General features: G+C 41.2%; 1 protein-coding gene across 4 annotated transcripts in view; it reads left to right on the top strand.

The window, feature by feature from the left end:
- The window catches only part of MAPK6 (mitogen-activated protein kinase 6), a 55,492-nt gene that overhangs the window by 25,800 nt on the left and 2,380 nt on the right, over nucleotides 1–27,312 (top strand). For all 4 annotated transcript variants that reach the window (XM_032297441.1, XM_032297438.1, XM_032297440.1 and 1 more), the window contains exons 2-5: nucleotides 11,473–12,654; nucleotides 15,451–15,595; nucleotides 22,675–22,839; nucleotides 23,971–24,172. In XM_032297441.1, the coding sequence (XP_032153332.1) occupies nucleotides 12,100–12,654; nucleotides 15,451–15,595; nucleotides 22,675–22,839; nucleotides 23,971–24,172 (1,067 nt within the window). In that variant the 5' untranslated portion in view covers nucleotides 11,473–12,099. The remainder of the gene's footprint in view (nucleotides 1–11,472; nucleotides 12,655–15,450; nucleotides 15,596–22,674; nucleotides 22,840–23,970; nucleotides 24,173–27,312) is intronic.

The raw sequence follows: 27,312 nt of genomic DNA, 5'->3' as shown, positions 1-27,312 counted from the left end.
GATGAGCTGGCTTGCTGAGGCTCTTGGCTTTCATCTTTTTCTGGTGCTGGATGCTTCCTTCCATTTCTCTTGCCCTTGAACATCAGACTGAATCTTTGGCCTTTGGACTCTTGGACTTAGACTAGTGATTTGCTGGGGGTTGTCCGGCCTTTGGCCACAGACTGAGGGATGCACTGAAGGCTTTCCTGCTTTTGAGATTTTGAGTGAGTCATTACTGGCTTATTTCTTCCCCAGCTTGGAGACGGCTTGACGTGGAACTTCTTTGCCTTGTGATTATGTGAGCCAATTCTCCCAAATAAGCTTCCTTTCATATATACATATAACCTATTAGTTCTGTTTCTGTGGAGAACTTTGACTAATACATCTGGTTTGATAAGTTTTGTTTTTTTATTTTTTTCCTTATTTTCTTTTTGGGTTGATTGTTTTTTGCTTTTTTCATTTTGGTACTTGAAAAATATTCTGTTGTCTTCGGATTTTCATTGTTTCTCGTGATAAATCAGCTATCATTCTTTTTGTTCCTCTCCAGTGTACTCTGTCTCTCTTTGCCTTGGTTACTTTTTTATTTCTGTTTTTTCCTTGTTCCTTTTTTTTTTTTTTTTTCTATTTTTTTTTTTTTTATTTGGAGATGGGGTTTTGCTCCTGTTGCCCAGCTTGGAGTGCAGTGGTGAGATTTTGGCTCACTGCAACTGCCATCTCCTGGATTCAAGTGATTGTCCCACCTCAGCCTCCTGAGCAGCTGGGATTACAGGCATGTACCACCATGCCTGGTTAATTTTGTATTTGTAGTAGGGATGGAGTTTCACCATGTTGGCCAGGCTGGTCTCGAACTCCTGACCTCAAGTGATTCGCCTGCCTCAGCCTCCCAAAGTGCTGGATTACAAGTGTGACCCACTGTGCCTGGACTCCTGCCTGGTTGCTTTTAAGAGTCATTCTTTTTGTCATTTGCTTTTTGAGACAGAGTCTTGCTCTGTCACCCAGGCTGGAGTGTGGTGGCTGATCTCGGCTCACAGCAACCTCTGCCTCCAGATTCAAGCAGTCCTCCTACCTCAACCCCTCAAGTAGCTGGGACAGGCGCGTGCCACCATGCCTGGCTCATTTTTGTAGTTTTTGTCGAGACGGGTTATCACTACGTTGCTCAGGCTGTTCTCAAACTCTTGAGCTCAGGCTATCCACCTGTCTCGGCCTCCCAAAGTGCTGGCATTATAGGTATGAGGCACTGTGCCCTGGCCAAGTGTTGTTCTTTCTCGTCCTTGCTTCTTTTTTCTTCACTTATCTTTTTGTTTTCAACAGTTTGACTGTGTACATAGGTATGTTTTTTTTGTTTTTGTTTTTGTTTTTTTGAGACAGAGTCTCGCTCTGTTACCCAGGCTGGAGTGCAGTGGCACAGTCTCGGCTCACTGCAACCTTAGCCTCTTGGGTTCAAACAATTCTATCTCAGCCTCCTGAGTAGCTGGGATTACGGGCGTGTACCGCACATACCAGCATGACCGGCTAATTTTTGTATTTTTAATTTTTGTTTTAGTAGAGACAGAGTTTCACCATGTTGTCCAGACTGGTCTTAAACTCCCGACCTCATGATCTGCTGCCTCGGCCTCCCAACATGCTGGATTTACAGGTGTGAGCCACTGTGCCTGGTGGATTTTTTTTTGTATTTATCCTGCTCGGGGTTCATCAAACTTCTAGATCTGTGGGTTGATGTCTTAGTTTTTGTCCATTATCTTTTTTTTTTTTTTTTTTTTTTTGGAGACAGGGTCCCACTCTGTTGTGCAGGCTGGAGTACGATGGCTCAATCTCAGTTCACTACAACCTTTGCCTCCCAGATTCAAGCAATTCTCCTGCTTCAGCCTCCAGAGTAGCTGGGATTACAGGCATGCACCACCATGCCCGGCTAATTTTGTATTTTTAGTAGAGACGGGGTTCCTCCATGTTGGTCAGGCTGTTCTCGAACTCCTGACCTCAGGTGATCTGCTCCCCTCAACCTCTCAAAGTCCTGGGATTACAGGCGTGAGCCACCTAGCCCTGTGAGAAATTTATTTCTTTATAGTTCTAGAGGCTTAGAAGTTTGATACCATGATGCTGGCATCTGGTGAGGGTCTCCTTTCTGCATCATCCCATGGTAGAAGGGAAAGAGAGGGCCAAACTTACTTTTATAAAGGCCCACTCCCACAATGATGACATTAACCCATCTACTTCCTACTAGTGATTAATAATTGTCACTTATTAGGCCCCACCTCCCAATTCTTGCATTGAGGATTTTCTAACCCATGCACCTTGGGGTCACAGTCAAAGCATAGCGCAGGCCTAGTGAAATCAGACTGGACTCTTTCAGTAGTGCCAAGTTCTTGTATGTGTCTGATAGGTAACAAAATTTTGTTTTTAAATCTTGCAAGTTTTCTTTCTTTTCCTTCTTTGTCCTTCCTTCCTTGTTTCCTTTTCTCTCTCTCTCACTTTCTTTGATTCGTTAAGAAAGTAAAGGAATAAAAGAATGGCTACTCCACAGGCAGGGCAGCCAAATCTTGAAAGCTTTCTTCAGTTCTGAAGAAAGTGAGAAAGAGGAAGGATATTCCAGAAAAATTATATGCCATTCTGAATTGTTTTTAAAAATTAGGGAATTGGCCAGATGCAGGGCTGATCTGTAATCCAGCACTTTGGAAGACAGGTTGGGGGATAACTTTAGGCCAGGAGTTCAAGACCAGCCTGGGTAACATAGTGAGACCCCGTCTCTACAAAAAAAGGTAGTTGGGCGTGGTGTGTGCCTATAGTCCCAGCTACTCGGGAGGCTGAGGTAGTAGAATTGCCTGAGGCCTCAGTGAACTTTGATCATACCACTGCACTACAGCCTAGACAACAGAGTGAGACCCTGTCTTTTAGAAAGGGAATCTCCAACTAAGCATCTGGTTCTCTCCATTTGATAAGACTCTAGAGATGCTTTTTTAGGGCCTTACACAATGTGACCTTCCTTAGACCCTCATCAGAGTTAGCTCAAAAACAACAGCAATAACGTTTGATCTATAGTCTGAAAAGCAATGGTGCTAAAAGCTATCAACCCTGCTAGGATGGACTGAGGAATAGTGGCTAGGTCTTGCATATCTTCAGTTATACCTTCTTTGGTATTACATGGGCTGATAGGACTTTTTAAGAGTCCTGCTTGTCTGCTTATATAGAATGCTATTTCAGTGACACAATCCCTCCCCACCACCTAAACAAAATAAGATGAGAGCTATAACAAAGCTGAACTGTTTTATTTCTTCATTGTGAGTGGGTTGAAACCAGCTGCCTTCTTCATGTTGTTGGCAGACCTATGCGTTCGCATAGAGTGAGGGTCCTGGTGGAATGCCTGGAAAGGAAAGTACCATATCTAGGCACCTTCACTGATGTTTTCTAGTGGCAGATCAGAATGTGATCACATTCTGAAAAATTTGAGGATAGGACTTCCCTTCTCCAAAGCTTCCTACTGCCATGTAGAATATGCTGTTTGCATTGATTCATTCTGTACACATTTTAGGGTACCTACTAATTACCTATTACTATGCTTAGGAAATGTTCCCAAAGCTACTTAGATCCAAACCTTTCATAATGGACAAAGCCACAGAAAAAAGGAGGGGGATGGTACCCTGGAAGATGAAGAGTAGAGGTTCTGAAGAATCAAATTAGATTAGACTGGGGAAAGATGGCAAAAGAAAAGGGAGTGACAATGTCATTAGAAAGAAGAGGAAGAAAAGTGAAATACTAGTGAGGTACGGAGGAATCCACTACAGTGCCCCTGTGCTCCAAAAGTAATGATGTGTTCCTATGAGCTCACGATTGGAAAAAAAAAAAAAAATTGACCTCTGCTATACCTTAATGCCTAAAACAATGTCTGGCACATGGTAAGCATTCAGTAAAATTTTGTTGAATGAAAGATAATGCATGGATGGGAGAGTTGAATCTATTTAGTCTGTGTAAAAGATGTTTTAAAAGCATCTTGGTTCATTCTGCTTCTTGGCCTACATTGGGATTTCATTTCCCCACTCCCTTGGGTATACATATGACCATGTGACCTACTTTCATCAGTAAAATGTGAGAAGTGAATGGTGTCATTTTTGGATGGAAGCTTTGTTGCCAGTGAGATAGTCTCACTTGTTTTCTCTGCTACATAGTGTGTCAATAGCTGAGATGGTAGATACTTTAACAGCTTGGCTGACAGCTACATTGGACTTGTGGCATGAGCAAGACTTAAACTTTTGGGGGCCATCTAACTTACTATGACTGCTATGAAAATTTATATTTTCATCTGGTTAGAATCCTCAGGTGTCCAAAGGTGCTTGAAGAAAGAGGCTGTGCACATGTCTCCTGTCCTGTATTTGCTCCAATGTTTCTTTAATGTTAGTTAGATTGGGAATCTTAGAATGATGCCTCCCACCAGGAGGAAGATAAGAAATGGGATGAAGGGTTATTATAATTATTTTAAAATTTGCGGCCATACATTTGTGGAAGGGATTATATTTGTTTAGTGTACAGCAATTTCAGTAGCATCTCTCCCGTTCTGAGCATACCACCCACCGTAAGTGGTTGGGAATAAAACTAAAGAAATAAAAGACACGTTCTGCGCTTTTGTAAATCATAGACTTAGAATTGGGAGGGTCTGTAGGGATGTTACTACTAGCTTATCAAGGTCTATGATTTTTGAATTTCAAAATTACAAAGTTACAGTAAATCTGTAACTAAGAGACGGAGTCTTGTCTAACCCCCAGGCTGGAGTGCAGTGGCACAATCTTGGCTCTTTGCAACCTCCACCTCCCAGGTTCAAGTGATTGTGCTGCCTCAGCTCCCGAGCAGCTGGGATTACAGCTGTGCACCACCACGCCCAGCTAATTTTTGTATTTTTAGTAGAGATGGGGTTTGGTCACGTTGTCCAGGCTTGTCTCAGGTGATCTGCCCGCCTTGGCCTCCCAAAGTCCTGGGATTACAGGTGTGAGCCATCCCGCCTGGCTGTAACTAGACTTACTAGTAGTAATCTAGTTGCACGTTTACTGTAAGTCGTCCATACTGGAAAATAACAACTAGAGATAAGCAACAAAAAACATACAATGGCGAGTACTTCGCAATGGCTTTTTAAATGGTCAAAGGCAAATGAAAGCCCTAATGTTAAAATGCATTTAGGCAAGTGCTTAGACAATTTAAGAACACAAACTGGTAGCAGTAGGTGAGTGTTTTGTTTTGTTTTGTTTTGTTTTGTTTTCTTAGACAGGGTTTCACTCTTTATTGCTCAGGCTGAAGTGCAGTGATGCAGTAGCAGCCCACTGCAGCCTCTGTCTCCTGGGTTCAAGCTATTCTCCAACCTCAGTCTCCCGAGTAGGTGGGATTACAGGTGTGAGCCACCACACCTGGCTAGTTTTTTAATTTTAATAGAGATGGGGGTTTGACCATGTTGTCCAGGGTGGTCTTGAACTCCTGGCCTCAGGTCTTCTGCCCGCCTTGGCCTCCCAGAGTGCTAGGATTACAGGGGTGAGCCATCCTGCCCAGCCTGTTTTGTCTTTCAATTGGATGCTCTGTTACTGTCTCTGACTTCAAAAGTTTGTCTCTGTAGAAAAGCATAGTTACTGATATTCTGCAAAGCTTTTTAGACTTTGGCATTTTAGTTTTAAGGTCCTGTTTCTCTTCCCAGATTCCTAAGATTATTTGCTGATAATAGTTTATACTGAGGTCCACTGATAACTGAAAGGGGTCCCTGATAACTCTCAGGGCCACCCACCCTACATTAGGAGCAAGGGGTTTATCAAGAATGCACATGAGCAAGCCGCTAAGCTGTAGCACTTGGCCTTCTCTGCCGGAAAAACTTAGTAGCTTTTATGAGAGCTTGAGACATGATCCCAGGGAGGGGTGAATTTGCTACAGCTACATTTCTCTTGTGCCAGGGTTAGGAGATAGCCCTAGGTGAATATAAGGAAAGCTCAATCTTTTTCTTCTGTCCAAAAGCAACTGGGTTTTGGCTGAGGACATGTGAGGCTGGCTAGATTCCTGTTAACTCAAATTACTTGCTTGACTATGGAGAAGAGCAAAATAAGCAAGAGCCTTTGTGGAGAGGAGATGGGGGAAGTGCCGTCAGTGACTGTGAACAGGCCAGATGACCCATGTCAGCATTTATCCTGAGAAGCAGCAGAGCAGAAGTTTGAGGAGAAAACCAGAAAAATTATGTTTATGGCCCTTACTTAAGACTTCTTTGCACATCTAGACTTCCTTTTTGACATAGGTAGGCCAGGTTTCTCCTTGATAAGAAAAAAGAAAATTCAGCTTCTATAGAATGTTGAGATGAAACAGAATAAAGTTATTTTATGTCTTTTGTTTGCATTTCATTACTTTATACACTTAGGCTTGACTCCCAGTACCAGCATTGCTGTTGGTGGGGGGCGGGGGGGTAGACCTGGTGACAGAGCAGGAGGTAATTTAGAGAAGAGAGCAGTGCTTGAGCAGACACCTGTGACTAATGCAGTTTCAGGGAGCTGCCTTATAAACTTAGGAAGCTGGTATCCAGCCTGGATTACAGAGAGCTTTTGATTCCATGGCATGGTAAATCACTGAAAGAAAGCCAAATTTAAAATGCCAACTTTATTCTTATAAATTGTTCTCTGTACTTCATTTTATTCACCCAAATTGTTAAAAACAAAACAGTATTGAACCAGCTAATCAAACTTTTACCCTCTCCAAACAACCCAGAATCAGCCCTGCCTAGTAGGAAAGGGTAGCATTTATTTGGAAGCAGAGAAATTGGAAAGACACTGGAAAGGGTCCCTTTATGTTATCTTCTTTTTTACTCCCTTGGAGTGTGTGAAACATGTAAAAAGAATACAGAGCCCCAGTTTTTTCCTGGGTCTAAGCTTTAAACTTTGCCTTTATAAAATTAAACACGAAAGATGGTGGATATAGTGGCAACACTCATGTGGACAGAGGTTGCAGTTTAGTTGAGTTTTATGGATGTTCAGTCAGGCCAAGGAGCTCCATGATTGATGTAAAAGTTGGAGGTAGTTGGAGGGAGATGAGCATTTGGAATATAACTGCCCTAAGAGTTAAGGTGTTAAGGAGGGAACAGTTTCTCTCTCGGGTCACTAGGAGAGCATGAGAGGCCTCTGCCCTTTTTCTGGCTACCAGATGCACACCTCCTGACTTTCTAGTTAGGCCAGACCCCAGTGTGTAGACTCAGTAGCATCTTGTAGCATTCCTTGGTACCACTTGTTGTTTCTTTATTTCCCTGTTTTCTTTTCTTTTTTAAAAGCTTGTTTGTCTCTAGTCACACAATAAACTCCATGAGGGCAGAGTCTCAAGTCTTTCTTTACTCACCATTTTATCTACAGGGCCAGGAGATTGACACAGATACTTATTAAATACTTATCAAATAATGGAACATGACTGAATTGTACACATTTTTTGGATTCACTCTGTGATACAGAGATATACAGCATTACTCCCAACTTACAAATTAAAGTGAGTCTACTTTCCAAGATCCTAGCTGATTTAAAAGGCGGTCCATCAGCATTTGATCTAATGGATACTGAAGGATTCTGAAGACTACTGCTCACAGAGCAACGAGGCAGAATCGTTGAGCAAGCACTGATATTATAAATCTTTTTTCCCTTCAGATGTTTAATTGGTATAATCCTCATTGTTTTGTGGAATTACAGTTTGGTTTATAAATACTACCTTCTCTTGTTAGAATGTATAGTTTTCATCATCTGAGTCCATAGTGGTGACACCGCAGTTCTCAGTATTGCCAAAGCTCCTACCTTTCCTAGTATCAATTTTTACTTCCTCTACCTCATGAAGTGCTGATCAGTCACTGAGAATTCTGAAGAGTCATTCTCATCCTTGAAGTTTCTAGTTTGTGACGCTTCTTGGTCTTGGTAAAATTTAAGGGGGCAGATATGGATGGAGGTCTTGAGTAAGGATCTGTCATTTTTATGGCTTCCCTAATCTGGCCACAACTCCTCCTATAGTACTGTTCTGTCATATAGCAGTGATGTAAGGACAGAGCATTATTTGTGCTTGACTGGGTTGCTATATTAGTGAACTAGAAGTTTGAGAGAGAACTTGGAGATCTTAATGTTCTTAATTCATTTTTCTATGGAACTGACTACAATGTACATTTATCAGAAATGTAAAGCATGACTGAGCTTTAAGGAATTGTCTTCGTTAAGGCAAGAAGGTAGGCATGAACAAACTTTATTTTTCAGGTAGAGACTACAGATGTAAAATTTTGGAAATAGTGGAGCCTTTGAGAAATACTGGTTTTCTTGACCAGACTGGGAAACATGGTGAAACCCCATCTCTACAAAAAATACAAAAATTAGCTGGGTGTGGTGGCTCCTGCCTGTAGCCCAGCTACTTGGCAGTGGGGGTGGGGCTGAGGTGGGAGGACCTCTTGAGCTCTGGAGGTAGAGGTTGCAGTGTGTGGTGATCATGCGACTACACTCTAGCCTGGGTGATAGAGCAATACCGTGTCTCAAAAACAAAACTGGTTTTCCTAGGGTATTTCGTGGGGAGCAGGGAGAATCAAGATGTGTACAGGAAACATAAAAAACTTGGTGGGAGGGACACATGCAATATTAAAGCCCTTTGTAAAAATCTGAAAGTTTTTTCGAATATAGAAACTTATTTTTATTACTTATTTCCATAGTCACGTGAGCCTAGATCATATAACAACATTAAAAATCCATTGGCTGCCGGGCGCGGTGGCTCAAGCCTGTAATCCCAGCACTTTGGGAGGCTGAGGCGGGTGGATCACGAGGTCAAGAGATCGAGACCATCCTGGTCAACATGGTGAAACCCCGTCTCTACTAAAAATACAAAAAATTAGCTGGGCATGGTGGCGCGTGCCTGTAGTCCCAGCTGCTCAGGAGGCTGAGGCAGGAGAATTGCCTGAACCCAGGAGGCGGAGGTTGCGGTGAGCCGAGATCGCGCCATTGCACTCCAGCCTGGGTAACAAGAGCGAAACTCCGTCTCAAAAAAAAAAAAAAAAAAAAATCCATTGGCTAAAGACCAAAAAGAGACTAAGGGCTCGGTTAGATAATGGCAAATGATATGTTGAACTTAAGTTGTTTGAAATATTGTTTAATTCAAAAGTTTATTCATAGACTTCAGCTTTTAAGTTTTTTATTACAAATAGACTGGTAAGCAACAGAATTTTTAGGGGACTTTTTTTTTTTGCCGGGCTGGGAGGGCTGATTTCTAAGAAGTAGAGAAAAACTTGCGGACAGGAGAAGCCATCTCTGTTACAGTAAAAGAAAGTATTATACTGTTAGTGTCCTTCATAACATTAAGCAGATATAAGACCTGTTCTTATTTATTAAAAGAACTGCGAGATAGTAAATTATCAGTTTTTATTTATTTATTTTGGAGACGGAGTCTCACTTTGTAACCCAGGCTGGAGTGCTATGGTATGATCTCGGCTCACTGCAGCTTCCACCTCCAGGTTCAAGCAATTCTCCTGCCTCAGCCTCCTGAGTAGATGGGACTACAGTCACACACCGCCACGCCCGGCTGTTTTTTTGTATTTTAGTAGAGACAGGGTTTCACAGTGTTGCCCAGGCTGGTCTCTAACTCCTGAGCTCGGGTAATCCACCTTCCTCGGCCTCCCAAAGTGCTGGGATTACAGGCACGAGCCACCACGCCTGGCCATTATCAGTTTTTATTAAAGCTGTCTTTCTCCTATTGAACAATGAGTTGAGTTTACTGAGGGCCAGAATCCTTTTGCTCATATCAGCTTTGCTCCTGCCTAGCATATAATAGTTGCTCAATATATTTTTATATATTCAATTAAATGAATAAGTTGGCTTTAGATTATTCTTTCTGCTTAAAATATTGTGTGGTCTTATTTGTCAGGAATTCTGACCACCTTATTACCACCTTATTTTCCGTAGTGCCTCATAGCTGGTACTCTGGGTAGTCTGCAGATTCAAGGATTAAGCCATCAAGAAACTGAATGAACCAAGTTGCATTATTTTTTTTTTTTCAGGTGGGCTAGGGAACTGTCTACTGGAGTTGAGACTATTTTTTCCTGCCCTTACATTGGATATTTTTTAAAGCATGAAATATTTTAAATGTACAGAGATCAATATAACGAACCTTTATATACATACGACCCAGCTTTATAAGATTCTAGTAATCTGCCATGCTTGTTACTTTCAAATAAATAACAGAAATTATTCTGGTCTCTTTCCTTAATAACTTCCAGGTAATCATGATGACCTTGGTATTTGTCAGTCTCATTTTTTTCATATTTGTTTTACTTTTGTGGTATACATATATACTTAGCAAAAAAACTATTTTACATGCATATAACTACTTATCTGTTCTTCTGTTTTACGAATTTTAGGTTGTTACTAATTTTTTCTTTACCAAAAAATGAGCATTTCTCTAGGGAGTTTACTGTGAAGAAAAATGGCCAGGTCATAGAATATGCTGTTTATTCATTTATATGTTCATGCCAAATTGCCCTGAAGTTTTTTTTACTAATTTAAACTCCATCCAATATTGTGTGAAAGTTTGTTTTTCCACACTCCTCAGACTTGACATTAACAGACTCTAAGCATGTTTTTTCAATCTGAAATGTTCTCTTAAGGTTTCCTATCAATCCCATTAAGTGCTTTTTCATAGGTGTATTCATTGTTCAAGTTTACTCTTGTAAATTGAAGAGCATTATTTGCATATTTATCTTATTTGTGCTGTTAGATTTTTGTTCATTGGATATTGATAGGCATAGTTAATAAGTAAACATGCTCTTTAACAAACTCAGACATCGCCGGCTTGTTATCAGTTCTTTTAGATAGACTATCACTAATGTTTTACCCCTCATAAAACTCGGTTCTATAAAAATACGATGAACCTTCCCATATTTGTTGGCATTTCAGAAATGGCACAACCTAAAGAGTCTAAGTGTTATCAAGAATCTAGGGTAGGCCGGGCATGGTGGCTCAAGCCTGTAATCCCAGCTCTTTGGGAGGCCGAGACGGGTGGATCATGAGGTCAAGAGATCGAGACCATCCTGGTCAACATGGTGAAACCCCGTCTCTACTAAAAATACAAAAAATTAGCTGGGCATGGTGGCACGTGCCTGTAATCCCAGCTACTTAGGAGGCTGAGGCAGGAGAATTGCCTGAACCCAGGAGGTGGAGGTTGTGGTGAGCCGAGATCGTGCCATTGCACTCCAGCCTGGGTAACAAGAGCAAAACTCCGTCTCAAAAAAAAAAAAAAAAAAAAAAAAAAAAAAAAGAATCTAGGGTAGTGAAATTTGGAGCCCCAGCCAATATGTGTGAATTTCTCACAACATTTTTGCAGGCTATTTTTGATTAAGGGTAATTTGTCACTTAATGACCATAATTAAGTTTAATGTTCCAGTAGCAGTTTATTGCTAAATGCCCAGTTTGTGTCATATTACAAATTTGAAGAAAAGTGTATTTCCTGCAGTGGTGACTTTTCCTTCTTTTTCTTATTCCCCAGGTTGTATCAGAGTAAGATGGACGGTAGCTTTGATTGTGATTGTGGTGAGCTGGAGCCACCTGATCACTAACAAAAGACATCTGTTAACCAACAGCCGCCAGGGCTTCCTGTTGAAATACATAGTAACAAAGGAAGAAAAGAAGCAAAACGGAAATAGTGCTTACCAGCACCTTAGAACGATGCTGCTCAGGACCAGTCCAACACTGAATGTATCTGCACTGTGAGGAGAATGTTCATAGAAGCCTGTTGTGTGCATATTTATTCACATTTTTGTTAAATGTTAAATCGTTTAGCACAGTAATCTGAGGCATAGTATGTCATTTCATTCCGTTTGAGTTTGAGTGTTTTCTTTAAATGTCTGCAGAGTTGCTGCCCCTTTCTTGAACTATGAGTACTGCAATCTTTTTAATTCTCAATATGAGTAGAGCTTTTTGAGCTTTAAATCTAAGGGGAACTCAACAGGCCTGTTTGGCGTATGCAATGAACATCAAGAAACCATCTTGCTGTGGAAGCATAATTATTTTTCTTCTCCCTTTTTGAAAGATCTTTCCTTTTGATGCCAGTTTTCTTCCTTGTTTACACAAGTTCAACAATTCGAAAGGAAAAGGCAATAGTAAGGGTTTCAAAATGGCAGAGAAATTTGAAAGTCTCATGAACATTCATGGTTTTGATCTGGGTTCTAGGTATATGGACTTAAAACCATTGGGTTGTGGAGGCAATGGCTTGGTTTTTTCTGCTGTAGACAATGACTGTGACAAAAGAGTAGCCATCAAGAAAATTGTCCTTACCGATCCCCAGAGTGTCAAACATGCTCTACGTGAAATCAAAATTATTAGAAGACTTGATCATGATAACATTGTGAAAGTGTTTGAAATTCTTGGTCCCAGTGGAAGCCAATTAACAGACGATGTGGGCTCTCTTACGGAGCTGAACAGTGTTTACATTGTTCAGGAGTACATGGAGACAGACTTGGCTAATGTGCTGGAGCAGGGCCCTTTACTGGAAGAGCATGCCAGACTTTTCATGTATCAGCTGCTACGGGGGCTCAAGTATATTCACTCTGCAAATGTACTGCACAGAGATCTCAAACCAGCTAATCTTTTCATTAATACTGAAGACTTGGTGCTGAAGATAGGTGACTTTGGTCTTGCACGGATCATGGATCCTCATTATTCCCATAAGGTATGTAGAAAGCCAGCTGAGACAGACCTTTAAACTGATACACTTCATCAGGAATAGGTACTTGTATTTTCTTTGTAGATTGTGGCACAATGTTTAATCTTACTAAACTTTACATAGTGCCTTTTTTTCTGATGCAGATGTACTTTCCTTCACTGTCTCTCTGTTTGAAATGAAGGTGGAGGGGGATAATTAAATATAAATTTCTAAAAATAGATGGTTATTATAAGAAGTTCTAAAGTATGTGGTTATTTATTATAAATGAAATTCTCCCTTAGTTATTTAAAAGCGGAATATACTTTTTTCTCTTTGGGACAGAATTGTAAGAGGGGATGCTACTTTGACTTTTAGGTCTTTTGTTTGTTTTGTTTTCAAGACAGAGTTTCGCTCTGTCTCAAAGGCTGGTCTGCAGTGGTGCCATCTCGGCTCACTGCAACCTTCATCACCTGGGTTCAAGCAGTGATTCAGTACCTCAGCCTCCCAAGTAGCTGGGATTACTGGTATGTGCCATCATGCTCAGCTAATTTTCTTCATGTTTTTAGTAGAGGTGGGGCTTCACCATGTTGGCCAAGCTGGTCTTGAACTCCTAGCCTCCAACGATCTGCCTGTCTCAGCCTCCCAAAATGCTAGGATTACATGTATGAGCAACCATGCACAGCCTTTTTTCTGATTTTTTTCTTTTTTTTTTTTGAGACGGAGTCTCTCACTGTCACCAAGGCTGTAGTGCAGTGGCGATCTCGGCTCATTGCAATCTCCGCCTCCTGGGTTCAAGCAAATCTCCTGCCTTGGCCTCCCGAGAGCTGGGACTACAGGTGTGTGCCACGACACCCAGCTAATTTTTTTGTATTTTTAGTAGAGATGGGGTTTCTCCATGTTGGTCAGGCTGGTCTCGAACTCCTGACCTCAGCCTCCCAAAGTGCTGGGATGACAGGCATGAGCCACCATACCCAGCCCTTTTTTCTGATTTTTTTAGAGACAAGATCTTGCTGTGTTGCTCAGGTTGGCCTCAAATTCCTCGGCTCAAACGATCCTCTGACCTCAGCCTCCTGAATAGCTGAGGCTAAAGGTACATGCCAGCACACCCAGCTTCTGTCTTCTTTTGTCCCTTTGATTAAGCCTATACTTAATTTCTGCTTTGTTTAAACCACGTTTAGTTTGAAATCTAAATTCACACGAACAATTGCAGTAAGTATAGCCAAAAAGATTCATAGCAACTTCCTCTTAGAGAGCAAATTGCCTTCATAGAAGAATTTGATAGTATTTTTCAAGCTGAACCTTGGTCTTTTAGTTTTGAAATGAAATCTTATATGGAACCCCGATGTTTAAAATAGAAAAGTGGAGTTGCTTTGGTTGTAAAGAACCCGTGGGAGCCCTGCTTTGTTGGCTTTCCACAGTGCATGCCTAAAGGAAATCTTCCTAAGTGTTGTTTCACATTGGTTTTTTTTTTGTTTTTTGTTTTTTGTTTTTTTTGAGATAATCAAGGAGCAGGTATGCTTCACTCCTTGTTGACAAGACTGGAGTGCAATAGTGTGATCTCGGCTCACTGCAACCTCTGCCTCCTGGGTTCAAGCAATTCTCCTGCATCAGCCTCCTGAGTAGCTGGGATTACAGGTGCCCGCCACCACACCCAGTAATTATTGTTTGTTTAGTAGAGATGGGGTTTCACCATGTTGGTCAGGCTGGTCTCAAACTCCTGACCTCAGGTGATTCACCCACCTCTGCCCACTGAAGTGCTGGGATTATAGACATGAGCGACCATGCCCTGCCCACATTAAGATATTTTTACTTAAGAAAGTTTTAATGTAGAAAATGAGTACTAGGCCAAGAGCGCAGTGGCTCATGCCTGTAACCTCAGCGCTTTGGGAGGCTGGGGCAGGAGGGAGACCAACCTGGGCAACACAGACACTTTTTCTTTCTAGAGAAAAAAAAGATGAGTATTAAACTGACCATGTCTTTTTTATGTATTCACTCTATCCGCAGTGAAGTCTGATGGATAAAGCAGTGAACTAAGACTTATACTATCTAAAATTGACTCCATTTCTACATCCAACTAGCTATATGACCTGAAACATATCCCTTAATCTCTGTATCATCACACCTATAAAATGGAGTTAATACCTACCATCAAAATCTCTTAGGGTAGTTTTGAAAATGAAATAATGCAATATGTGTATAAGGTTTTATAAGATGCTTTGTAATTGTAAAGTAGAATAAATTGATTATGAATAGGATTTATAGTAGAGCCAAGTCCCCTGGGTTGTCAGTAGGGAGGTTGACATCGGTTTATAAGTAGCTCCTCTGATGTTCTTCCCTTCTGCTCTGAATTGAAGCATACCTGCTCCTTGATTATCTCAAGACTTTGAAAACCAGCTTATCTTCTGAAAAATGCTTTCATTTTTCAGAAAGAATGAAAAATGTGTGGCCTAGAGTTAATAACTAGAGTTTTATGTATGTATGTGTATATATATATATATATTTTTTATACATGGTCTTGCTCTGTCACTCATGCTGGCATACAGTGGCATGATCTCAGCTCACTGCAGCCTCTGTGTCCTGTGCTTAAGTCATCCACCTCATCCTGCCAAGTAGCTGGGACGCCAGGCATGCACCACCATGCCAGGCTAATTTTTGTATTTTTAGTAGAGATGGCTTTCCCCATGTTGCCCAGGCTGGTCTCAAACTCCTGGCCTGAAGCGATCCACCCACCTCGGCTTCCCAAAATGCTGGGGTTAAAGTTTTAAGTGCTGTTCTTTAGGTAAAGTAAAAAAAAAAAGGTATGTATGTTTGTTTCTTTTGTAGGGTCATCTTTCTGAAGGATTGGTTACTAAATGGTACAGATCTCCACGTCTTTTACTTTCTCCTAATAATTACACGAAAGCCATTGATATGTGGGCAGCAGGCTGCATCTTTGCTGAAATGCTGACTGGTAAAACCCTTTTTGCAGGTTAGTATTTTGTGGGGAAAAAAATTACCCAAAGTGAAATAATTTTGCGTTTATCTCTGAAGCAAGATCCATATAAGATTTAAAATAATTTGTTGTGATCTAGAATACTAAAATGAACATATAAATTGGTGTTTTTATTCAAAAAATTGAGAAAACTTATTCACATATTTGCTAAATTGGTCACTTGATAAATTATCAGAACTCTACTGTTTAAATATAATTTCATATGTTGTAGACCCATAATACTTGTTGGTAATTTGTGTTAATATTTGAGTTGCATAATTCTGTCAGTGTGGTCACTTCCTGGTGAAAATTTTAAGCTATTGTTGAAAATCCAACAAATTTTTCTTGGTCCCCTCCCTCTATAAACAAGTAATTTTTTAAGTTTGGTGCTATTTAGAAGTGTAAAGAAGTGTGTGAGAGAGAACTTTGTCAAGATGAGACGAATCATCCATGAAAAATGTCTTGTCATAAAGCATGTGTCTGTATAAAATTATTTAATATAGACTAGAGCTATAAACTTAGAGAAGCTATGCATCATTGGTTGCTGGAATGGAAGATATTATGGAGTCCAAAAGATTTTTCACTATTTAGAAATAGCAAGGAATTTTAACTGGGGAAGAGAGAAAATGTGTTATTTAAGGGTACCCATATAAATAAAAGCATAAGCCTAGGGCATTCATGAATCTGAGAGTCATGCAAATTGTCAAATAACAATAAACATATTTATGACTAGTTAAGATGGGGTCAGAATACTAGAAAGTATTTTAGAAAGTAGGTAGAGGATTTTCCATTTGGAAAAGTAAAAAATGGGGGTACTGAAGAGTTTTTTAGTTGGGGAAGTGATGTGGTAGTGATTTAGGCCTTTTTCTGTCTTTTGACATTACTTTTTTTGTTTTGTTTTGAGAAGGAGTTTCGCTCTGTCGCCCTGGCGGGAGTGCAGTGGCAAGATACTGGCTCACTGTAACCTCTGTCTCCCAGGATCAAGCAATTCTTCTGCCCTAGCCTCCTGAGTAGCTGGGATTACAGGTGTGCACTGGCATGCCCAGCTAATTTTTTGTATTTTTAGTAGAGACAGGGTTTCACCATGATGGCCAAGTTGGTCTTGAACTCCTGACCTCATGATCTGCCTGCCTTGGCCTCCCAAAGTACTGGGATTACAGGGGTGAGCCACTGTGCCTGGCCTTGACACTGCTTTTTCCCCACTATAACAATTTTTAGAGTGGCCATCCCCCGCCAACCCCTGGACTGTGGCAAGAGCAGGAGAGGAATAGGCCAGGGTCTATTTACATACAAAAGATTAGTGTACATAGGAGAGCACTGGTGAAGAAAGGACAGCATGCATAAATGTCTTTTAAGTATGTTAATGCCAGTACTTAGTTTATATAGCATTAGCCAGTCCTTTATAATTTTTTCTTATGTTTATGTAAAATTTCTGGCTTGGGTGTGGTAGCTCATGCATCCCAGCACTTTTGGGAGGCTGAGGTGGGTGGATCACTGGAGGTCAGGAGTTCAAGACCAGCCTGGCCAACATAGTGAAACCTCATCTCTAAAATTAGCTGGGCGTGGTGGCTCACGCCTATAATCTCAGCTACTGGGGAGGCTGAGGCTGCAGTGAGCCGGGATCACACCATTGCAGTCAGGCTCAGCAACAGAGAAAGACACTGTTTTTAAAAAAAAAAAAAAAAAAAAAAAAAAAATGCTTGGCGTGGTGGCTTATGCCTGTAATCCCAGCACTTTGGGAGGCTGAGGCGGGCGTATTACAAGGTCAGGAGTTCAAGACCAGCCTGGCCAACATAGTGAATGCCCATCTCTACTAAAAATAAAAAAATTAGCCAGGCTTGGTGGTGTGTGCCTGTAATCCCAGCTACTTGGGAGGCTGAGGCAGGAAAATCTCTTGAATTTGGGAAGCTAAGTTTGCAGTGAGCCGAGATCACACCACTGCACTCCAGCCTGGGCAACAGAGCAAGACTGTCTCAAGAAAAAAAATAAAATTTTTTTTTCTAAGATGTGTGATAGTTTTCTAAATTGAAATTCAATCACTATGAAAAAATATGAGGGATTCCGGGAAGCTAAATGATTAAATGGATTGATTTATTTTTATTTTTATTTTTGCTTAAGAACAATACTGTGATTGCAGATTATGTTGCTCATATCAAGTGCCTTCCAGCATATGTAAATAATTCCGTATTTGTTGTGGTGTGACAAATTACTCCAAAACTTAGTAGCTTAAACAACAAACATTTATTATTGTCTTAACAGTTTCTGTGTGTCAAAATGTGGGAGTGGTTTAGTTCTAGTTCAGGTTTTCTCAGTCAAGTTGTTTGTTGTTAAGGGAGCAGTTACCTGAAGGCTTGACCAAGGCAGAAGGATCCACTTCTAGATAGCTCATTTACATGACAGTTACCGAAAGGCTTCGGGTCCTCACCATGTGAGCTTCTCCATAGGATTGCTTGAGTGTCTTCATAATATGGCAGCTGACTTCCTCTGGAACTAATGATCCAAAAGAAAGCAAGGAGAAAGGCAGTAAATCTTTTTAAAGTATACAGTTTTGTATTTTTTAGTGTATTTACCGAGTTGTGTAACCATCACCACAGTCTAATTTTGGAATACTGTCTTTGCTCCTAAAAGATCCTGCAACCATTAGCAGACACTTCTCATTTCCCCTTTTCCCCGGCTCCTGACAACCACTAATCTACTTTACGTCTCTGCAGATTTGCCTACTCTGAATGTTTCATATAACATTTGGACTTTGTGATAGGCTTCTTTCATGTAGCAGTATTTTGTAGGTTCACCCATGTTGTGGCATATGTTAGTAATTTTTTCCTTTTTATGGGCAAATAGTATTCTGCTACTATATGGATATACCACATGTTGTTTATCCATTCATTAGTTGATGGACATGTGGGTTTCTACTTCTTCTTCATTGTGAATAATGCTGCTGTGAATATTTGTGTACAAGTTTTTGTGTGAACATGTTTTCAGTTTTCTTGGGTATATATACCTCGGAGTGGAATTTCTGAGTCATGTGGTAACTCTTTGAAGAACAGCTTTCCAGCCCAGCTGTACCATTTTACATTCCCACCAGCAATGTATGAGAGTTAAATTTTGTCTTTTTGAGTATAGCCATCCTACCAGGTATCAAGTAGTATCTCATTGTGGTTTTGTTTTGTTGAGACAAAGGCTTGGTTTGTTGCCCGGGCTAGAATGCAATGGCATGATCTCTGCTCACTGCAACTGCTGCCTCCTGGGTTCAAGCAGTTCTCCTGCCTCAGCCTTCCTAGTAGCTGGGATTACAAAGTCATGTGCCACCATGCCCAGCTGGTTTTTGTTTTTTCAGTAGAGACAGGGTTTCACCATGTTGGCCAGGCCGGTCTAGAACTTCTAACCTCAAGTGATCTGCCTGCCTTGGCCTCCCAAAGTGCTGGGATTACAGGTGGGAGCCATTGCACCCAGCCTCACTGTGGTTTTGGTTTGCATACCTAATGATGCTGAATGTCTATCCAGAGCCAGTGCCCATTTTTTAATTAGGTTGTACTTTTATTATTGAGTTGTAAGAGTTCAACAGAATTCTGAATAGAAATCCTTTGTGATTTACATGTATTTTCTCTTATTTTGAAGTTTTCCTTTCTTGATAGTGTCTTTTGAAACAAGAATTTTATTTATTTATTTATTTTTGGAGTCTTGCTCTGTTGCCCAGGCTAGAGTGCTGTGGCATAATCTTGGCTCCCTGCAGCCTTCACCTCCTGGGTTCAAGCGATTCTCCTGTCTCAGCCTCTTGAGTAGCTGTGATTACAGGCATGCACCACCACTCCCAGCTAATTTTTGTATTTTTAGTCGAGACAGGGTTTCACTGTGTTGGTCAGGCTGGTCTTGAACTCCTGATCTTGTGATCTACCCGCCTTGGCCTTCCAAAGTGCCGGGATTACAGGCGTGAGCCACCGCACCCAGCCAACTTTTACACATTCTTTTGCATGTGGACATTCACTTATCCTAGTACATTTGTTGAAAAGAGTCTTTCACCATTGAATTATCTTGACACTTTTGTCAAAAATCAGTTGACAATAATGTAAAATATCTTTTTGTGACCAAGTCTCAAAAGTTACATACTATCGAGTCATTAAGTACACTTCATGCTCAATTGGAGCCGAGTTTAGATCCATCCTTTGAAGGGAGGAGTATCAAAATAATTTTTGGACCTTTTTCATTTTTCACCTTCTCGAATGAACAAGGGTAAACTGTGTGTGTGTAATTTTTTTTAGAGATGGAGTCTCGCTCTGTTTGCTCAGCCTGGAGTACAATGGTGTGATCTTGGCACACTGCAACCTTGGCCTCCCAGGTTCAGGCGATTCTCCTGCCTCAGCCTCTCGAGTAGCTGGGATTACAGGTGCCTGCTGCCACACCCAGCTAACTTTTGTATTCTTAGTAGTTTCACCCTTTTGGCCAGGCTGCTCTCAAACTCTTGACCTCAGGTGATCTGCCTGCCTCTGCCTCTCACAGAGCTGGGATTACAGGCTTGAGCCACCGTGTCTGCCAAGTGGACACATTTTAAAGCCACCATAGTAACGAGTCAGAAAAACAAGCCAGGTGTGGTGGCTCATACATGTAATCCCAGCACTTTTAGAGGCTGAGACCAAAGGATTACTTGAGCCCAGGCATTCAAGACCAGCCTGGGCACTGTAGTGAGACCCTGTCTCTGCAAGAAAAAAGACCAGAAACAAAAATGTAGTTGTGCGTGGTGGCACACACCTGTTGTCCCAGATATTCAAGGGGCTCAGGTAGGAGGATTGTTTAAGCCTGGCAGGTCAAAGCTATACTGAGTTGTGATCGTGCCACTGTACTCCAGCCTGAGCAACGGAGCAAGACTGAAAAATCAGGCTGGGCGCAGTGGCTCATGCCTATAATCCTAGCACTTTGGGAGGCCAGGGCAGATGGATCACGAGGTTAAGAGATCAAGACCATCCTGGCCAACATGGTGAAACCCCCGTCTCTACTGAAAATACGAAAATTAGCTGGGTGTGGTGACACTCACCTGTAGTCCTAGCAACTCGGGAGTCTGAGGTAGGAAAATCATTGGAACCCAGGAGGCAGAGGTTGCAGTGAGCCGAGATCGTGCCACTGCACTCCAGCCTGGGGCAGAGTGAGACTCTGTCTCAAAAAAAAAAAAAAAAAAAAAAAAAAAAAAAAAAAAAAAAAAAAAAATCATTTGGTCATGCTCCAAGTCATAGAAATGAGGTCAGTACCTACTGCTGCATGGAGATTTTAAAAAAGTATTCATGTAGTTTCACCATGTTGACCAGGATGGTCTCGATCTCTTGACCTCGTGATCCACCCGCCTTGGCCTCCCAAAGTGCTGGGATTACAGGCTTGAGCCACCGCGCCCGGCCCCAGGTTTCTTAATTCAATATCTCCACTCAGATGTCTCATAACATCCCAAAGTTAACCTACCAGAACTGGGCCCCTGATATTCTTCCTCCTTCTTGGTTTTTACTATCTTCCCTCATGTTAGCAAACCAGTACCTCCATTTTTCAGTTGCTTCGGCAAAAATCTTGTGGTTGTCCTTCACTTCTGTTAGCACAGATCCTGGGGGCTCTTTTCTTGAAACTATATGCAGACTCTAACCGCTTGTGACTATCTCTCTTACTATTTCCTGCCCCAGTCCAGTCAGCCATTATGTCTCTCCTGTTAGAAGGACCTTCTCTTTCCTGCTTCAGTGTTTGCTGTCTTTAGTTACCACATCGAAGCCAGTGGCCCTGTTGAAAGATAAGGTAGATCATGTCATATCTTTGCTCAAACTGTGTGACGGCTTCCCATCCAACTCAGGGTAAAGCAAACCCTCTGTGTGCTAGTATAGTACCACTCTGACTTCATCTCCCACTATCTGCCCCAAGCTACTGTACTTTTCTACACTCGTCTAATGGTTGTTTCTTGGACATACCAACTCACATCTCTCCTCTGGGCTCTTCCATCTTCCTAGAATTCCTTTCTTTTTCCTTATGAATGTTTGATGTATTCCCTACTTCCTTAATTTTCCACTTCTGAGGCCTTCCTTGATCTTTTATTTTTTTTAAGACAGAGGTTGTGTTACCCAGGCTGGAGTGCAGTGACATGATCGTGGCCCACTGCCACCTCCTCCTCTAGGGTTCAGGCACTTCTCATACCTTAGCCTCCTGAGTAGCCAGCAAGTGTGTGCCAGGCCCGGCTAATTTTTGTATTTTTAGTAGACATGGGGTTTTGCCATGTTGGCCAAGCTGGTGTTGAAGTATAAACCCTATTCCTCCCAACAGTGCTATCACCCTTAGCCTGCTCTATTTTTCTTTATAGTATATGTCACCATAAGACCTACTATTCTTTACAGAATTGTCTTTGTCCACAAGATTATAAAATCCATGAAGGCAGAGACTGCTTCATAGTGGAAACTAAAAAAATTTTTTTTTCTTTAGCTGGCAGCCTGGCTAGAGAAAATTAAAATGTTAAATGAATTTATAGACATTAAAGGAAAGGCAAGTGGAATTTTTTTGTTTTGTTTTTGAGACAGGTTCTCTGTCTTCCAGGCTGGCATATACAGCAAATGGAATTTTTAAAGGTCACCTATTTAGCCTAAAGTTTCCCCCTTTATTTAATTGCCTGACAGCCTAGAAATGCTAACTGAGCCCTGACATAGTACTATAAAACTTCTTGTTTTACAAATCTCATCCAACTCTCCATTTCGTTGATGATGAAGTTAAGGTGTTGGCTATTGTCTCTGAAGTTATAGCCAGTTAATTAGTGGTACAGTTAAGACCAGAATCCAGATCTCTTCAATCTCAATTTTTTTTTTTTTTTTTCCATTAGTTTGTTATAACCTTAATATGAGACCAAAGTTAGAGTGAGTTTCCTGTGGAAACAAAGGAGCTAAAACTATGTATCTCAGTAAGCAGAAAGTTGGATAGATTGGCGATATTCAAAGCAATAAAACCTGCTGATTGTTCAATTCAAACTCCCTCCCCCACTGGTCATTATAAATTTAAATTTATTTTAGTATGTTTATTGTGAAATAAACAAACATTGAGGAATGTGTGTGTGTTTTAACCCTCAGGTGCACATGAACTTGAACAGATGCAGCTGATTTTAGAATCTATTCCTGTTGTACATGAGGAAGATCGTCAGGAGCTTCTCAGCGTAATTCCAGTTTACATTAGAAATGACATGACTGAGCCACACAAACCTTTAACTCAGCTGCTTCCAGGAATTAGTAGAGAAGGTATTGTGACTTGAGAGTAACCCTCACATTAATGCCTGTGTGTGAAGCAGAATCTGTGTAGGGAAGCTTGAGTTTTTCATCCATAAATATGGGCTTTCTCTCAAATAGTCTTTATGCACTTAAGGTATACCTGAAACTTTAACTCTCGTTTTCCCTTTTTTTGTCTTGATATTTAGGCTATGATCTGTTTTTTTATTTCTCTGAATCACTTTCCAGATTCCAGAAAGTTAAGTTGGGATGGAATTCTGTTATATGTTAAGTTATAATGGTATGGATATGACTTAGATGTGAAAGATAATTGAGTCCTGGGGAAAGCAACAAGGAAGAGGTGGAGGAAAGAGCAAAACCCAAGCAAAAATAGTGTATGTGACTCTGGATTAATCCCTAGGAGCAAAACATAAAAGAGTTTGTGGATTGGTGTTAACAGTGGTAGATACTAAATGTGAAGAATTATGCAAGCTTAGAAATATAGGAGGTTAGAATCAAAACTTTGTCAACCTTAAAGCAATAAATTTCATGTCTCAAATTGGAGTAGTAACATAGCTTTAGGATTTGTTGGTATAAATCAAAGTCTAACTTTTATAGTAGTTAAAATAGTATTTTTTTTTTTCCTGTTTTTTTTTTTTTTTTTTTTTTTTTTTTTTTTTTGGAGACAGAGTCTTGCTCTGTTGCCAGGCTGGAGTGCAGTGTTGCATTCTTGCCTTACTGCAACCTCTGCTTCATGGGTTCAAACGATTCTACTGCCTCAGCCTCTCGAGTAGCTGGGACTATATGCGAGTGCCACCATGCTCAGCTAATTTTTGTATTTTTAATAGAGATGGGGTTTCACCATGTTGGCCAGGATGGTCTTGACCTCGTGATCTGTCTGCCTTGGCCTCCCAAAGTGCTGGGATTATGGGCATGAATCACCGTGCCCAGCCAACAAATTAACTGTGTAATTGTGTAGTCCATTTTTCCCCTTTATAAGATGGGGACTTCTATAGTACAATTAAGATGCTCAGTTCCTGTTGCATAGTATGAAGTGCTAAGGTAATCACTTAGCTAGTCATTTAAATAAATGAAATCAACATTTGCTGTTTTCCTAAAGAGAAGCGATTCTTTTCTGAAAAACTTTTACCTTTCCTTCTGCAGCACTGGATTTCCTGGAACAAATTTTGACATTTAGCCCCATGGATCGGTTAACAGCAGAAGAAGCGCTCTCCCATCCTTACATGAGCATATATTCTTTTCCAATGGATGAGCCAATTTCAAGCCATCCTTTTCATATTGAAGATGAAGTTGATGATATTTTGCTTATGGATGAAACTCACAGTCACATTTATAACTGGGAAAGGTGAAATACTATTAAATTAGAAAAGTAATATTTACTGAACTTTCAGTGAACCAGATATAGTCAGTTTTTATTTTTAAATCCTATAGAAGACAAGGTAGAAGTCTTAAAAATTTAGTGATGTAAAAATACAAAAGTTAGCCGGGTGTGGTGGCAGGTGCCTGTAGTCCTAGCTACTTGGGAGGCTGAGGCAGAAAAATCGCTCGAACCCGGGACGCAGAGGCTGCTGAGATTGGGCAATAGAGCAAGACTTCATTCCAAAAAGAAAAATTTACTAATGGTCCCTAATAATATCCATAAGTAGCTATTTTATTTATTTATTTTTTTAAGATGAGGTTTCACCATGATGGCCAGGCTGGTCTTGAACTCCTGACCTCAGGTGATCCACCCACCTCGGCCTCCCAAAGTGCTAGGATTACAGGCGTGAGCCACCACGCCCGGCCAGTAGCTATTTTAAATGTTTAATAAAGTAATTACTGCTCAGACGATACATAATGGGAAAAGTTAAATGCTACTTTGAAACATTTTCAGAGTCATTAAAGCATATTTAGTTAATAAAATTATAACGTCCTTTAACTGAAGGTTAGAAATTAATCATTTATGAATGTCAGAACAATTTAAGATGTTAGATGACAAGACTCATATCCAATAAAATATCTCCACTGTCTCAGTGGTATGTCTTAAGATAAAAAATATTTGACTCATATGTAGTATTTTAGTTGTTTTAAGATGGAGTCTCACTCTGTCACCCAGTCTGGAGTGCAGTGGTGCGATCTCGGCTCACTGCAACCTCTGCGTCAGCCTTCTGAGTAGCTAGGATTACAGGTGCCCGGCTAATTTATTGTATTTTTAGTAGAGGTGGGGTTTCATTATGTTGACCAGGCTGGTCTCAAACTCCTGACATCAGGTGATCCGCCTGCCTCAGCCTTCCAGTGTTGGAATTACAGGTGTGAGCCACGGCACTCAGCCAATATTTGAATCTGTTTTCGTAATGACAATTATTGTGAACACACTTAACATAGGTTCAGTAAAAGGGACTTTTATAGTCTAAACATTACAATGTTATCCATATTTTGATGTTTTATAAAGTGAAAGAATTGGATTTCTAAATTTTGGGGGGAAGTTTGGCCAGCTGCCGTGGCTCATGTGTGTAATCCCAGCACTTTGGGAGGCCCAGGTGGGCCAATTACTTGAGGTCAGGAACTCGAGACCAGCCTGGTCAAAGTGGTGAGAGCCCGTCTGTACTAAAAATAGGAAAATTAGCTGGGTGTGGTTGTGGGGGCCTGCTACTTGGGAGGCTGAGGCAGGAGAATTGCTGGAACCTGGGAGGGTGGCTATTGCAGGGAGCTGAGATGATGACACTGCACTCCAACCTGAGTGACAAAATGAGACTTCATTTGAAAAAAATAATTTATGGGGAAGTTTAAACATAATTCTGCTTCAAAGTAGGATGGTAGCTTATCGAGTCATCAGGTGATTTTGATACATGGCCAGGTTTGGAAACCACTAATGCCAATCTTAAGATTTTAGGTCAGGCATGGTGGTTCACGCCTGTAATCCCAGCACTTTGGGAGGCCGAGGCGGGCCGATCATGAGGTCAAGAGATCAAGACTATCCTGGCTAACATGGTAAAACCCCGTCTCTACCAAAAATTAGCTGGGTGTGGTGGTGCATGTCTGTAGTCCCAGCTACTTGGGAGGCTGAGGCAGGAGAATTGCTTGAACCTGGGAGGCGGAGTTGTAGTGAGCCGAGATCCTGCCACTGCACTCCAGCCTGGGCAACAGAGCAAGACTCTGTCTCAAAAAAAAGAAGATTTAAAAAAATTCTTTTCCTGCCGGGTGCGGTGGCTCACGCCTGTAATCCCAGCACTTTGGGAGGCCGAGGCGGGTGGATCACGAGGTCAAGAGATTGAGACCATCCTGGTCAACATAGTGAAACCCCGTCTCTACTAAAAATACAAAAAATTAGCTGGGCATGGTGGCTCGTGCCTGTAATCCCAGCTACTCAGGAGGCTGAGGCAGGAGAATTGCCTGAACCCCGGAGGCGGAGGTTGCTGTGAGCCGAGATCACGCCATTGCACTCCAGCCTGGGTAACAAGAGTGAAACTCCGTCTCAAAAGAAAAAAAAAAAAAAAAAAAATTCTTTTCCCTCTCCTCAAATGGTGAGATATTGGTATGTTTACACAAATTTGCAGACTACTTTTTTTTCCTCCATGGTTCTTTTCTGAGACAGTCTCACTTTTTCACCACGGCTGGAGTGCAGTGGCACCATCTGTCTGCTCACTGCAGCTTCCCTGAGCCTCTCTAGTAGCTGGGACTACAGGCGCCCACCACTGCATTAATTTTTTTTTTTTTTTTTTTTTTTTTTTGAGATGGAGTCTTACTCTGTCACCCAGGCTGGAGTGCAGTGGTGTAATCTCAGTTTGCTGCAACCTCAGCCTCCCTAGTGGCCGGGATTACAGGTACCTGCCACTAGGCCTAGCTAATTTTGCATTGTTAGTAGAGATGGGGTTTCACCATGTTGGCCGGGCTGGTTTTAAAATTCCTAACCTCAAGTGGTCCACCCATGTTAGTCTTCCAAAGTGCTAGCATTGCAGGCATGAGCCACTGCACCAGGCCTGCATTTTCTATTCCCTCTTCCCTGTCCCCCAACCAATTTTTGTATATATCAGTGACTGTGCATGGTGGGGTCACTTTGCTGTCATGGGTCAGTAGTAGGATAGCACATTCGGTAACCTGTATACCCAGGGAGATTTTTGCTTTTCATGGTGATGAGTTTTTAGTGAACTTCCTCTTCTAGTTACTCTTACTGAGGAGTAAAAATTTGTAGGGTACTCAATTGAGATTCTGTATTTTGTGGCCATGAAAGTTTTTATCTGGCGGACAAAAACCAAACTGGAGATAAATGAGAATTGGTCTTATTTAAGAATGCAAGACTCAGTTCCTCATGAGGTTACAAACTTCATTGGCAGTTACCAAATATAGTAACAGAGCTTACCCCTCCAGACTAAGTTCTAGTAGGGCAAGGCAGGCATTTGGCTTTATTTTCCTATGATTATCCCCTCATAGACCTAGCACTGTGCTGTCACATAAAAGGTACTCGGTGAATTAGAAAATGAAATCAACCACATGGAGTAACACTAG

The sequence above is a fragment of the Sapajus apella genome, unplaced genomic scaffold (genome assembly GCF_009761245.1).
Source record: "Sapajus apella isolate SASKATOON/1434 unplaced genomic scaffold, GSC_monkey_1.0 scaffold37, whole genome shotgun sequence".
Lineage (NCBI taxonomy): Eukaryota > Metazoa > Chordata > Mammalia > Primates > Cebidae > Sapajus > Sapajus apella.
Note: the sequence above shows the minus strand (reverse complement) of the source record. Positions and strands in the feature narration are given on the sequence as shown.